The sequence below is a fragment of the Falco punctatus genome (genome assembly GCF_963210335.1).
Source record: "Falco punctatus genome assembly, chromosome: 4".
NCBI classification, from domain to species: domain Eukaryota; kingdom Metazoa; phylum Chordata; class Aves; order Falconiformes; family Falconidae; genus Falco; species Falco punctatus.
Window position 1 is genome coordinate 67,358,045 of NC_137583.1, and position 13,104 is coordinate 67,371,148.

A 13,104-nucleotide genomic window follows, 5' to 3' on the forward strand; every position below is an offset into this window, starting at 1 on the left:
CTTTTTCCTCACTGGGATCAGGGAAGGCAGATAATTTATCACCTATAAACCAGAAGTTACTGGTGTTAAACCTCACCTGTGCAGACAGTTGACATATTTACAGAAGAGGGGTGGAGGGTGGGCGTGGGTGAAGGTTGCTTTGAACAAAGCAACAGCAAACTGAAAAAGGTAAGTATATCCTTCAGAAGGGGGACTAAGACTATAGAGCTGTTGTAGCTGCCCCTGCATGCCCTCTTTATGTTAAGGGGATAACAGGGAGTGGGGATGGTCTATAAACGAGGATGACTCACATACCTCCTAGAAATACATGAACGTAAGGAGCATGCTTTGGAATCATGTTTAAAACAAAAGAAGTTAGGAGTTCCTAATATCTCCCCCCCCTCACCAAGTAAAGGAAGGCTTTTACACAGCGAAAGTTTAATCAAACAGCTATTTTTATTTATTGGTTCTGTTTTCACTGCAGAAAAACTGAAGTAAAACCAGGCCTATTCGTCAACCTGAATTTTGCAGTTTTACTCACTGGACTGCTACTAGATCTGTTGATGGTTTTGGGCTGAGTTTATCCCCTCAAAGTTTTAACTAAATTAGAATGACTTTTACAAGTACTACAGCAGCTATTGGAGGTCCACCCATGAACTCCTACTGTCCATACAAGCACAGAACACTCAACATTTTGTTTCAGATCAGAATGATCTTGGGCTCAAAAAAATATTTCTAATACTCCCACAAACCTGTCTAACTTATTAGCCTTTTAAAACCCCTACAGTAAGTTCTCAGAAGTCAAAATGGCAACCATGTATTTCTGAAGCAGAGGGGGAAACATCACAGAGTCTGTCCCTGACTCCCGGTACCGAGCTTATTTAAAAGCACACACCCAGAGACCAACAGAAAACCAGCTATTAAAAAATTAATCACATTATTATCTGTTGTAACTAAAAACGGAACCTGGGGAAGTATATTGAGTATATCAGTATAAATGTAACTAGAACATGTATTTTTACAACTTTCAATTTCTGAACTATTTATTGATTATTCAGGTGGCTCTTTCAAAATCAGATTATCACGTTCTCTTGAACAGTAATTCTCATTCACCACCATCTGCTTTATAAGCATGTCAGGCAGATTAGCTGCATGTTTCTGCTGTTAGTATTTGACATCTAATAAAGGCTAATAATCACCACTTAGCTTTTTCAGAAACAGGTTTAAAGCTTCTTTTTATACCATCTGTCTAATGATTGTATTAATAGAGATCATTTTAAAGGAAAGTGAAATTTAAGTACCTTTCTTTAATTGACATCGTTTTGTTGGAATTATCAAGGACATCCTCAGTTGTTTGTGCTTTGTTCTCTCCAACTGAAAACATCTCAGAGGAATTCTTATAAAATTTGCCTTCCAATTGTTCAGAGAGCTCCTGAAGTCTACAGGATGCCACAGCTGCAGTTTGCGAAACTGTCCTCATTGCTGATGTGCTGGTGAGTTCAGAAGTAGGCTCAGCATGGTCTGCCCATTCAAAAGAGAAGTGCTGAATTAGACTTAGTGCTGTTCTGAAACATATTTTACATTACTAACACTGAAGCAGCAAATCTGTTTTTTAATATTCAAATCACATGCTACCCTAACAGAAAAAAAATCTCTGGCTGAACTACAGTACAAAGATTATTTGTGCAGTATTATCTGCTGCATAGACTGGCCATTTGTGACCGAGGTTCACACGAAGCCACTGAATATCATGTTCAATATACAATTCTGAACTTCACATGGAAGAGGCACAAACGGCTGCTCCTGTCATCACACCGACAGGATAACAAATGGACAGATGCAAGTAAGAGTGGAACACAGAGTAGGAGAACATAAGCAGACAAAATTTAAGTAAGAAATTAACTTATTGGTAAAGTAGCTTAATGCATAAGTAGCATACTAGGAGGGCATTTAATAACTTAATAAAGGTATTATTTTCTAGGAGGGTGTTGGGGGCTTATTTGGTTTTGTTTTTTCAAGCAGCAATTAACCCACAGGAAAAACTGCCTTGATGAAAGATAAATGCACCATTACAGTTATCCTTAAGGAAATAAATGATCTTCGTTTTTCTTTTTGAAATTTTACAAGCACAATGCCCCCTCTGATACACAACTGCTCTTGTTTTATCCCAGTCTCCATCTTCCCTGCAGTCACGGAAAGTTAATTGGATAGAACAGACACTGCTTTTGAGGAAGGTAGACAGAACTATACCCTCCTCCCTACACTTGTTTGAAGACCATTAAATTAAAAATAAATTAACTTCACAGAATGAAGACAAAAATGTTTCTAGCACTACAGGGTACTGTGGTCCTGTATCCCATCAAAATAAAACAGAAGATTAATACAACATCCTTCTGAATTCAAGCAAATAGAAGGGTTTTATGCAATGACCAAACTGACTATTTCCAAAGCACCTTATTTAAAGACGGGTAAGTTTACTTGTTAAGTCTGAATTACGCTGTGCATATAGAAATGTAGTTGCTCTGAGAATTACTTTTTTTATATTGTCACCATTTTGAAGAGAAAATAATAGTTTTGCAAAATTAGTTATCTGAAAATTATCTGCTACTAACTACATATACACATATATAGCTAATATGTAACTATACATGCATGAGAAGGCAATAGTTAAGAGTAGATGCTTAACCCAGAGCAGCAAGTTTAGTTTGTTCAGCATTCTGGAGGGCAGTGGCAAGGACAAAAGCAGAAAGGATAAATCTTAGCTTCAGCATATAATACCACTTCTTTCAAAGTAAGAAAATTTGAATAAAATTGAGCCATCTTTAAAGGCTGAAGAATTGAAAGAGTAACAAAGAAAAGTGTATTTGTAAAACTTAAGATTTCACGGGTAATTCTCTAATTTTAAGTGGTGTTAAAAAAATGAAACATAACCAGCCTTGATAATGCTTGAAATAAAGACTTTTAAACTAGAGAAACACCACCGTTTGCTGAATGAGACTACTACAAGAGCAACTATATATTGCAACTCTTTGCCATGTCTTTCTTTTCATAACACTTTCCAAATCCATCTTTTCCTCAAAGGACTGGCCTTCTTTAACTTCCTTTTTACCTTGCATGCCAGTAGTGATTTCCTTCTGTTCAAGAGGCTGAAAAAGTGCTTGTGAACTAAACAGTTCCATGCTGCCCTTCCTCAGGAAGCTGTATGTTGTCTCTTTATGGTAGTCTCCTGTTTTTTCAGGAACAGGATGTGTGGTTTCTTCCTCAAAGGAGCTGTACTTTGTAATTTCATTAGCTTCGTGTGCTAGAAACCTTTTTCTCTCTTCTTCATGCTTCACTGATGCTCTTTTACTTTCTAGTGCTTCTGTTGAGGGCTGCCACTGTTCTGACTTCTGTGTGCGTTTTCCTGAAGAGTCCAAGTTTTCTGCTGAAGAGTGGAATCTCAAATCAGCTCTAGTGGTAGCACTCATGCTTCCATCACCAGCTGGCTTCATGTGCAGGTCTCCAGCATGCAATGAAGAAAGGGCAGATGCCATTGTTGAAACCGACATTGCAACTGCAGTTGACAGGGGAGTAATTTTTCCACTTTCATTTTGTACCTATGCACAAAAAACAAACAAACAAAAAAAAAGGGACCTAAGGATTTAAAAGCTCCGAAATCATCAATTCCTGAAAACAGTCTAATCGTATCAGAGGTATCCTTCTTTATGAATGTAGTGCTCTATAAATACAGACTAGAAACACATATGGAAAGCAACAATGCCCCCACAATTTGGCTGCAGGCAGATTATTCCACCCAGAGAAGAAATGACTGCATGTGAACAGCAACATCTTTAGTAATAAAGGGTGTGTGTGTAGCATGCAACGCAATGTTGTGTCAGGGCTCCATAAAAAGGCTCATACTGGCATGGTACTGTGAAGCACTGGGGAAAGAAATTAGTTCAGGTTCCAGACACCGGATGACATGCCATGTGCCCAAGCTAATCAACTCTGCATCTCAGCAAGACTAATTAGCTTTGGCACAGCTCTGCTCTGATACGGTTATACAGCTTCCAGCTCTGGAGCTAGCTCAGCGCCAGAGAGAGATTCTGCTCTGTGCTGTCCTACATAGAGCAGACATTCCTGACGTTTCTGCCACATAAATCACCTTCATGCAGGACTGTTAGTCTTTTTCAAATATAAACATTGGCTGTCATGTACACCTCTGAGCAAAGTATTTGAATCTTAGAAACATATTAAAAAACCTTAAAAAACCTCCAAATTTGCTTTTCCAGCCTCCACAGTGGAAAAGCTAATCTTTTCTACTCTTCTAAAACAATAATTTTGTGAAGTTTTCCTACAGAAAGTTAAGAAGCAAAATTTTTCTGAAATGCAGAGCTTGGCTTTGCCTTCTCCAAAGGAGACAAAAGCTATGAAAGAAACTGAAAATTATGCCTTCATACACATTAAGAGAGGCTTTTTTGTTGTTTTTTTAAACTGCAGGGCTAGAGAACAACATGCAAAAGGAATAGACAAAAATCACACCAGTAGGAGGAAATCAACTGAAAACTTAAAATGCACGTGCAAATTCCATAAAGCATGGCCAATAGTTATTCATTAAACAAATGGGAAAGCAGAGCAAAGACTATTTTGCTAGCTCAATGATTCCAAAGAAAGAATAAGAAAATAGTTACCAGTTTATTCTTTTTCCATTGCATCTATCAGAATCAGAAATTTAGAAGAGATCAGCAAAGAGATTTCAGCTTTAATTACAAGATATTTACATTTGCAAAATATTTTGGGAATATAACTTCTAGTTATCTCTTTTGATACCTTCTGTTTCTTCCTAGAAAAAATGTAACTGCATCTCAAAACATCCCAACACTACAAATGAACGGTTCACTACAGAAAGTCTTTTTGAAAATATATTCCTATCAAGCCTGGTTCAGAGTCAACTCCGGGTTGTTTTGCTAGGTTCAGAAAGAGATGACAAAACATGCTTCCTCTGCGTTTCCTTCCTTGAAGAACGAGTTTGTTCTGCAAAAGTCTGACAAACTAATGTGAATGTCACTTCTTTCCCACCTTCTTCAGCCCATTTCTGTTGATCACCTTCCTGGCCCTTGAACAAGTTAGTGACACACTCTTTAATATTAAAGAGGCCAGGCTGCGACAGTGGGTGGCATGTGGAAAATGAATGGAAAGAGGACTATGTAAGGTTTTGAAACCTTGTTAAAATTAATTTGCCAAATATTTACTACTACTTCATGCCTAAGTAAAGTAAGCATAAAGAAAAATTATATATCTGGACACCTTTGCACCAATAGTTAGAGAAATCCTGCCTTTTCACTATTCCATTATTATAATACGGAAAAGGTAACATCATGATTGAAGCATATAGGAAGAGAAGAACAGGAACTTTCTAACACTCTGATGGATCCAAATCCCTAGAAATACAACATGCATAGGAGTTGTGCTTCACTGTTAAAGTGATTTCTTTTAAAGCTGTAATACTAAGAGACTGATGTTTCTGCTGTTGTGAACATCAGCTCTGAAAGACTACTGCTGAGCCATCTTATACTCAAACTTCACTAAAAAGCCAATCCTTTTCAGTTCCAATTATATGAAGGATACCAGAACAGGAAGCCCAATTCCACTGCACATAGTAAATAATTTCATTTTGACTATGACCTTCTAAATTTTAAATGTATTCTGCATTTGCAGGGGGAGGTGGGAAAGAAATCTATCCCCACTCCCGGATGAAAATGACAAAACATGTCCTGACTAATAATGGAAACACTTTCAGTGCTTACAGGAGAGAGTCTGAAAGTTACACATGACAAGCTCCAAAATTCCCTGAAAATACATCTAAAGCACGATGACACGTGTCACAGTTTTTACCCCTTTGGTCAGGAATTTACTTTTAAAAGACATATAATACTCTGCCAGAAAAGACAGGCACTGCAAAAGGTACAGCATACACTAATCAGGAAAATGATACACTCTTGAATTACTTAAAAAAGAAAAACACATCAATGAAGTTGAACATTTTAGAGGATGTTGTTCCTCAGTGTCGGAAGACTGCTTCTTGAGAAGCTTTTTCCTGCTAATATGTCATGACCCCAATGTGTAGCTCAGAGAAAGAAAAGACCAGTTGTTACAGCATCTTACACTTGAAGTTGTTTTCTCCAATAAAAAGAAACAAATGAAAAAGAGCTAAGACTGCACTTACCTGCTCAACTTCTCCAAGAGTGACTGGCTGAGTCTGGTAACGAGCATTCATTCTCCTGTGCCTAATATCTCCTCTACTCCTTGTGGAGATGGCCCTGGATACTGGTTGAGACAGTTTGTTAAACAAAGCCATCTTTTCTGCCAAACTTAAGGTGGAAGAATCTGGTTCATCAGACTGATCTTGCCCCATAGCCTCTTTGGCTGCTCTTATCTCTTCTTTAGCTAAAATTTTTTGGTGTGCTGATGCCTGCAAGCTGAAGAAACAGAACTGAAAATGAGTATTGAAGAAGCCATTATGAAATTTTAAAATCTCAACCTGACAGAAGCAGAACTGCACATGAAGCACAATAGCCAATGTAATACAGCAGCCTAAGTGGTTATGCAGTGGTTCAACATTGGCATGATGAATTCCAATTCAACAGCTGAAGATTTAAAAAAAGTTAAACTTTCATTCACAAATTCATTTGATTATGGCACAACAATTTTTTAAAAGGGGAACTCAAGACTGAAGTGAGACTTTTCAGACCAATCTCTTTATACAGAATATAAAGCTATGGAGAGACATTAAAGATGCCTGCTGTAGGACAAACATGGGTCCTACAGTTCAATTTATGTAAAAATCAATTTTATTAGAAAGAACTTGTGGACCACATATGATAAAAACATTTAAAAGATGGATTTAAACTCCAAATTAAGTGCTGTTTTTTGGTTATAATAAATTGTAGTGCCTCTTATAATTTTAAGTGGAACAGAATTTAGACTGTCTTTTGAGTTATTTCGGGTAACTCAAAACCAAAAAAATAGTTTTGTAATATACTCCATTAATTTTGAAGAGCGTTTGACCAATGCTGAAGGCAGACATATTCATTCATAAAAGCTGTAACTGCGGTTGTCTCTACAATATTATATTTCATTCACCTCTAGAATAATATAATTTATGGAGTTAGTACTATTATCTTTTTTTTTTCCCCCATCTCATTCAGAACAGACAAACAGTATTCTGCATCTTTACCTATAGGTGGTGCAATTTCTTATCTTTCCTTTAATTTTGCAAGCTAAAAAAAATAAAATATATATATATATGTAGAGACAGAGAAAGAGGGTATGTACTTCTTGTGAAATCAAGCACCCAGCTTTGGTATTTTCATTACAAGATGACATTACTGTGTAAAAAAAAAAAACAAAAAAAACCAAGAGCAAAGAGGGTTCTGCTAGGTTTTCTCACATGCAAATTCATTTCTTTCACAAAGAAGAATATGCTTCTGGAACAGGTAAGTGTGGTTAGAAAGGTTCTGAAAACAGATGCTTGACAAAAAAAAGCTGCATTGTTTTATCATGCAAACATAAATGACGCTGGCAAATGTTTTAAATATTCTTGAAATGAGTATTGACTTGACACATTGAAAAGGCATTCAAATCTTTAAAGATGCATCTGCTATTGAGGAATCTTGTGCTCCATGTAACATGCATGTTTATCCCGCCCAGTACCTGATAGGTTGTACAGTGCTCTTAACTACAGTGGGACTAGGTACTCTTGTCACTACTGTGTGGGTATTCACAGAACGTGAAGCAGGGGTAGATTCACTTTAAAGAATTGCCAAGGAGGGAAAATTCACAGGGAGAGAGAAGAAAAAAGCATTAAGAAAAGCAATACATTAAGTGTTAACTACAGAAAAGACCAAAACCAAACCAAACCAAAACAGAAAAAAGCCAAACAGCAATGATTTTTTAATTAACTGAGTTATATGCTGCGATCTTTGCAAAATATCTTCAAATACTTTCAAAGAACTAAAGACCCAGAGGAGCAAACAGGTTGTCTATTGAAGTTACTCTTTACCCATAACATAAGCTATCTTTTAGTAGATTATTAGGTGAAAATCATTCACCTTTGCTTAATTTTCCCAAAAAATTGCTTTTAGTTTTTCAGGAAAATTTCATGAGGTATGACCAGCGTGCAAGAAATCTATTTTCAAAAAGTATCTTTGAGATTTCAGAGTGTAAAAGTTTTTCCACAATACAAATATACATTGCTTAAGAAATTGTGCCATTTCCCTCAGCACAATGTATTTTTTTTTATTTGAGTTACAAACCAATGCTATGATTAATCCCATTTACCTGATCTACAGGTGCATAAGCTTTCTACCAAATTACAGTCATACAAGTTATGCTTTACTAGTCCCTCTACTTCTAAAAAGGAATTTCAATATAGTTTCCATTGTGGTTCTCAAGGAAGTTGGCCCTTAACAATAAGTGTTTTCCCTGTTACGAAGTTGTAAATACCACATATATGGAACTTACTCCCAGATTTAAAAGCAGGAACCAAATTTAGAGCCAACATATGTACAATACTTACGTAGCTGCAATGACCACTTCCTCACTGGTAATTGGTTGCGTGTGTGATCTATCCTGCAAACGCCGCAGTCTTCTCTCTACTGCTGAACTTCTTGTAGGTGGTTTAGGAATATTTTTCATTTCAAATGATTTCTCCATTTCCTAAGAAGACATATATCGTAATTAAAACCAGGGAAGAAAGTTCTAAAACAGTACTTTCTTTTTAGCTTTCCTGCATGCAAAGTAGTAAATTTCCCAAATGCCCATCTCTGAAATAGGAGGAAATAATTGCACAGTAGGTATCACAGAGTTAAAACTAACTACACATCTCTCTACATTACATTCTTAAAGAAGACTTTCGAGCAACAGGTCTACTGTATAGATACGTGAGATGAAGTAAAAAAAGTTATGTAGCTTGGACTTGGTCAACTGCATTACAATTCACTCTAACGCACTTTGGGCTCTTCAGCATCTTGTACGTGAAATGTTTAACTCAGCCTTCTGTTAAGAGAATGTAATACTTACTCTAAAAAGCAGCCTCTTTGCAGCTACGCTTAGTTTGGCTCGGTCATCCAATTTCTCTTCATCTACACAAAGGAAAAAAGGAGACTGGATATAAGGAATCAAGTTCCTATTAAGTGCAAGGGGTTTTTTGACTAAATGATTTTTGAGCTCCTCAGAAGTTATGTTTTACTAAGTTAAGAAGCACCACCAGCAAATAAGCTGGCTGTTCCTCCCTTTTAACAAAAGACTTATCATGAACCAAATTGTTTAAACTTTACTTCTTTTTACACATATTGCATCAGAGGAAAATCCTTAACATGATTTGAGAACAAAAGACTTGTCTTCAATACTTTCACGTGCTTTCAAGTTATCCAAGTAACTTTTTATGATAATCAAACTTAATATATCTATGATAACACATGAACTATGAAAATAATTAGATTGAAAGACTTTCTTAAGGGTTAGTATTCATCCTGCTTTGTAGAATGTCTGTTTTCTACTAATTGAACCTACAAAATGGTCTCTTCTGGAAGCGCTGGTCATTCTGTTTACCACCTTGTGTCCCCATTATTCAGAGGCTCAGCTGGTATCCTTAGGAGCTGAAATCAGCATCCTCCAGATCCAAGAGCCAGCATCTCAAAGCTGCAGAGAATATCAGCTTTCAAATAGCATAAAGCATTAAATCTAAATTTAGTTACTCATGAGATTACCGACTTAATTTGTGACACACTTGCCGAGAGTGACAAGAGGGAAAGAGAAGCAAGATGGCAGACTGATTTATATAATTTAATAACCAATGCCTTTGCAGCCTCCTTAGCTAGAAAATGTTACTAATAAGTTTCACACTACAGTAAAGGTTTTTTTAGTTATTTATGTAGTTATTAGTCCTAGAGTGCTGATTAAAATGTGTGTGGGTTTTTTTCCTCGCCAAGTAGCTTATTTATTGTCTAAATCAGGAAAAAAACCCCCAACTATATTGAAAAATAACAAGCCATTCCCCCTCTTAACTTCCATACAAAGTTCAGTATCCACAGAAAGACTTTTGGACTTAAATGAATTTGAAATCAAGTCTGTAGTAAACACAACCCAAGGAAAAATGGTACTTCCAACATATTATAGGTAATGATAGCTATTTTCAAGTGGACTTCTTTGCATTATCAAATAATTATTCATTTAAAACAAAACATTTGCTCCCATTTCTTCCTAAGAAAATAATGTAGTAACATACCTTCAGCAGTTGGTATTTCTGCACTCAGAATTGACCTAGCAAAAAATTATCAAACAGAAGGAAGTTAGTTGGAAATGAGACATAAAAAAAATTAAATGCAAACTCCATCTGAAATAGCAGGACCTCAAAAGTCTTAGGAATAGGAAAACTATCTATTATTCAAGTTTCAACAGTTCCTACTTTGACATCCCTTAATAAAGCAGAAAGGCAAGCAATTGCAGCCAAACTTAAATACAGTACACAAAAATGATTTCCAGTTCATCTTGCTGAAGTTAAAAGTCTAAGATTTGCTGCCCACTCTTTTAACATAAAATGTGTAGCTTTGGTTGTTTACAAAAAAGTAAACGATAAGGCAGAGTAGATTTTTTTCTTCAAATAAAACCAAAAGCATTTATCATTAGACAGAACCTGACAGCTGTAATACCTTAAGATGATTCACTGATCACCATTTTACGTTGGGGGGATTTTCAACAAATTGGTTTTGTCAGTGATGTTTTGGGTTTTATGTCATAAGAGGCTATAACAAATACTTGATTGTTTTTAAAGAGAAACAATAAACTTGCAAAATGTTTATGCTAACAAATGAGCATCTCTTCACAAGCTTGTTCGTGTCTACCTGCACCGGAACACTACACAGAGCTACGTGTGTGCCTACCTATCTGTCTCCTTTCGTTCTGCTGACGTTATAGGTTGAGTTTTAAATCTCTCAGAAGTCTTTCTATTTTCACCAGGAGAAAAATAGCGCCTCGGCCTTCGTGGCCCTCTTTCACGGTCACCATTGGCAGACAAAGTGCTGCCTGCTGTTGCCATCTCAAACCGAGATTCACTTTTAAACCACATGATAGAAAGTGCATAGAAAAGAAAATAGAAGAGAGAAGTAAAGCATAGATGTAAGCATCTCAAAATTCACTAGAGATCACTCTGCATGCTCCTCCAGCAACATGCACAGACGTACACATTCCAGCTACCCCACATCACAACTTGCGCTAGCAAGCAGAAGCACAAAAGCAGGATTCAGACCATCTCAGCCTCCAGTACACACTGGTGAGAGCCAAGCTGTGTGCTTTAAGTGCTGAACACAACTGCTGTTGAGTGTGTAATTTTTTGCTAAGGACGTGCAAATTTCACACGAAAATACGTCTGAAATGTCACCTACAGTTCCGTTTTCTTGTTGGCATTAGCAGTCTCCAGAAAGACATTACGGAGCTGGGCAACAGAGACTTTTGTGTCAACCATGCCAATCTCACCGTTTGGTGCATTTGCTTCCGTGCTCTCCTTACATTTAAAAGCTTCTAGCTTAGGAGCCACAGTATAGTCCGACACTGAGCGAGTCAGGACTTTATGCTTTGCGGTCGACACTTTCCGAACAGGAGTTTTTGCCTTGGCAGGCTGCGATACAGACCCACTCTGTATGTACATAACAGCTTCGCTCCTTTCTATATTCTCAGAGGTCTTAAACTGCTGCTCAGGAGCCTGCCTCTTATTGCACTCCAGCTCTCTCTGAACTTCTGAGTTAACTTTGAGCTTGCTTGCGAAAGAGGAACTCCCCACAGGGGTATCCAATTCTCCTCCTCCAAAAAGGCCTTCATGGTTCTTCCCTTGCTTGCGAATCTCAGAGGGCAAAATTGGTCTTCTGCCTTTGGAAGCCTGTTCACCCTCCAAGGAATCCTCTTCATCGGGCTTTGCTCCATAACCAAGTGCCTCTTTCTTTTCACTCTCTGATACAGTGGCCGCTGACGATTTTGTTAAGAGGCTAACACCGTCTGGTAGGAGAGGGCTGCCAACAGAGTTGTTTGCTGGTTCTTCTGTTGCCATCAGCTGAGCTGTGTGAGCAGTGCCAGCAGGCTGAATATAGCCATGTATTGGTTGGCGGACTGAACTGACGGGCTGATTTATAACCCTATCAAAGGCAGATGTTTCTGTCTGAAGAGGCATGTAGTGGGCTGGCACTGGATGGGATTTTCTGTGAGATACTGTGTCTGTGACAAGTTCAGGGCTTCCACGAGCACTTTCCTCTTTCACCAGTTTCTCTCTAACTTTTACTCTTTAAGAAAGAAAAAGGATTAAAGCTGTGAACAGCAATACCCAAGCTGGGAAGGAACACAGACACCTACTGTGGGCACAGACAGCAACATCGTATTAAAATAAAAAGCAATCAATACATAAAAGAAAGCAATCTTACGATGCAACCCCTTCCTCCCCCTGTCCCCAATTCTTAGCAGTAACATTGCTCAAAAACATTCAAGTGATTCACACGCCCTCAAACATGCACGACTCCTGAGAAGGTAACTGAGCAAGCTCTGAAAACGTACAGCATGTTCCCATGAGGTCACAACTGTGTGTGTCAAACAGCACATACCCATAGCCTCAAACAAACAAGATGATCAAAACTGCTTTCTATGTTATGGAAGTGTTAGGTTCAGCCTGAAATGCAAATTTCCTTGGCAGTCACATGTGTAGTCAGATTTCTGAATATACCTAAATACTGGACAGCTTACAGCATACTAAGAGGCTGTTACATTGGGGAAAGGGACGAAAACCCACATTGTTACATCCACCTAGCCCTTCAGAGGTTTTGCCAGAGACATTTTTACTTGTGCTTTTGTGTATCATGCAAGAAATGTTACATTTAGTATAACCTGTTTCAGTATGTGACAATAAATGTTGAAAGTGCAAGCCTTAAAGCCGGAAGTGACGCTATGGATGGCTGTTGCTCTTCAGAGGGCTTGCAGGGGAGAAAAGTATTAAAAAAAAAAAAAAAAAAAAAAAGGAACAAACCCCCACCCAAAAACAGGCATTCTGTTTTACAATGTTTCCTTACATTCTAACATGCAAAACTGACAGGCATGTTCCCAAAA

The 13,104-nt window shown here is 37.6% G+C and overlaps 1 protein-coding gene across 2 annotated transcripts in view; it reads right to left on the reverse strand.

Annotated features, from left to right (window-relative positions):
* Positions 1–13,104, reverse strand: part of SVIL (supervillin) — a 79,204-nt gene that overhangs the window by 37,500 nt on the left and 28,600 nt on the right. The window contains exons 8-17 of one of the 2 annotated variants that reach the window (XM_080383030.1): positions 11,403–12,290; positions 10,902–11,072; positions 10,247–10,281; positions 9,040–9,101; positions 8,537–8,676; positions 7,672–7,767; positions 6,185–6,437; positions 4,650–4,673; positions 3,089–3,575; positions 1,281–1,500 (exon numbers count right to left, since the gene is read on the reverse strand). In XM_080383030.1, the coding sequence (XP_080239156.1) occupies positions 1,281–1,500; positions 3,089–3,575; positions 4,650–4,673; positions 6,185–6,437; positions 7,672–7,767; positions 8,537–8,676; positions 9,040–9,101; positions 10,247–10,281; positions 10,902–11,072; positions 11,403–12,290 (2,376 nt within the window). The remainder of the gene's footprint in view (positions 1–1,280; positions 1,501–3,088; positions 3,576–4,649; positions 4,674–6,184; positions 6,438–7,671; positions 7,768–8,536; positions 8,677–9,039; positions 9,102–10,246; positions 10,282–10,901; positions 11,073–11,402; positions 12,291–13,104) is intronic. The other variant, XM_080383031.1, reaches the window with a different exon arrangement.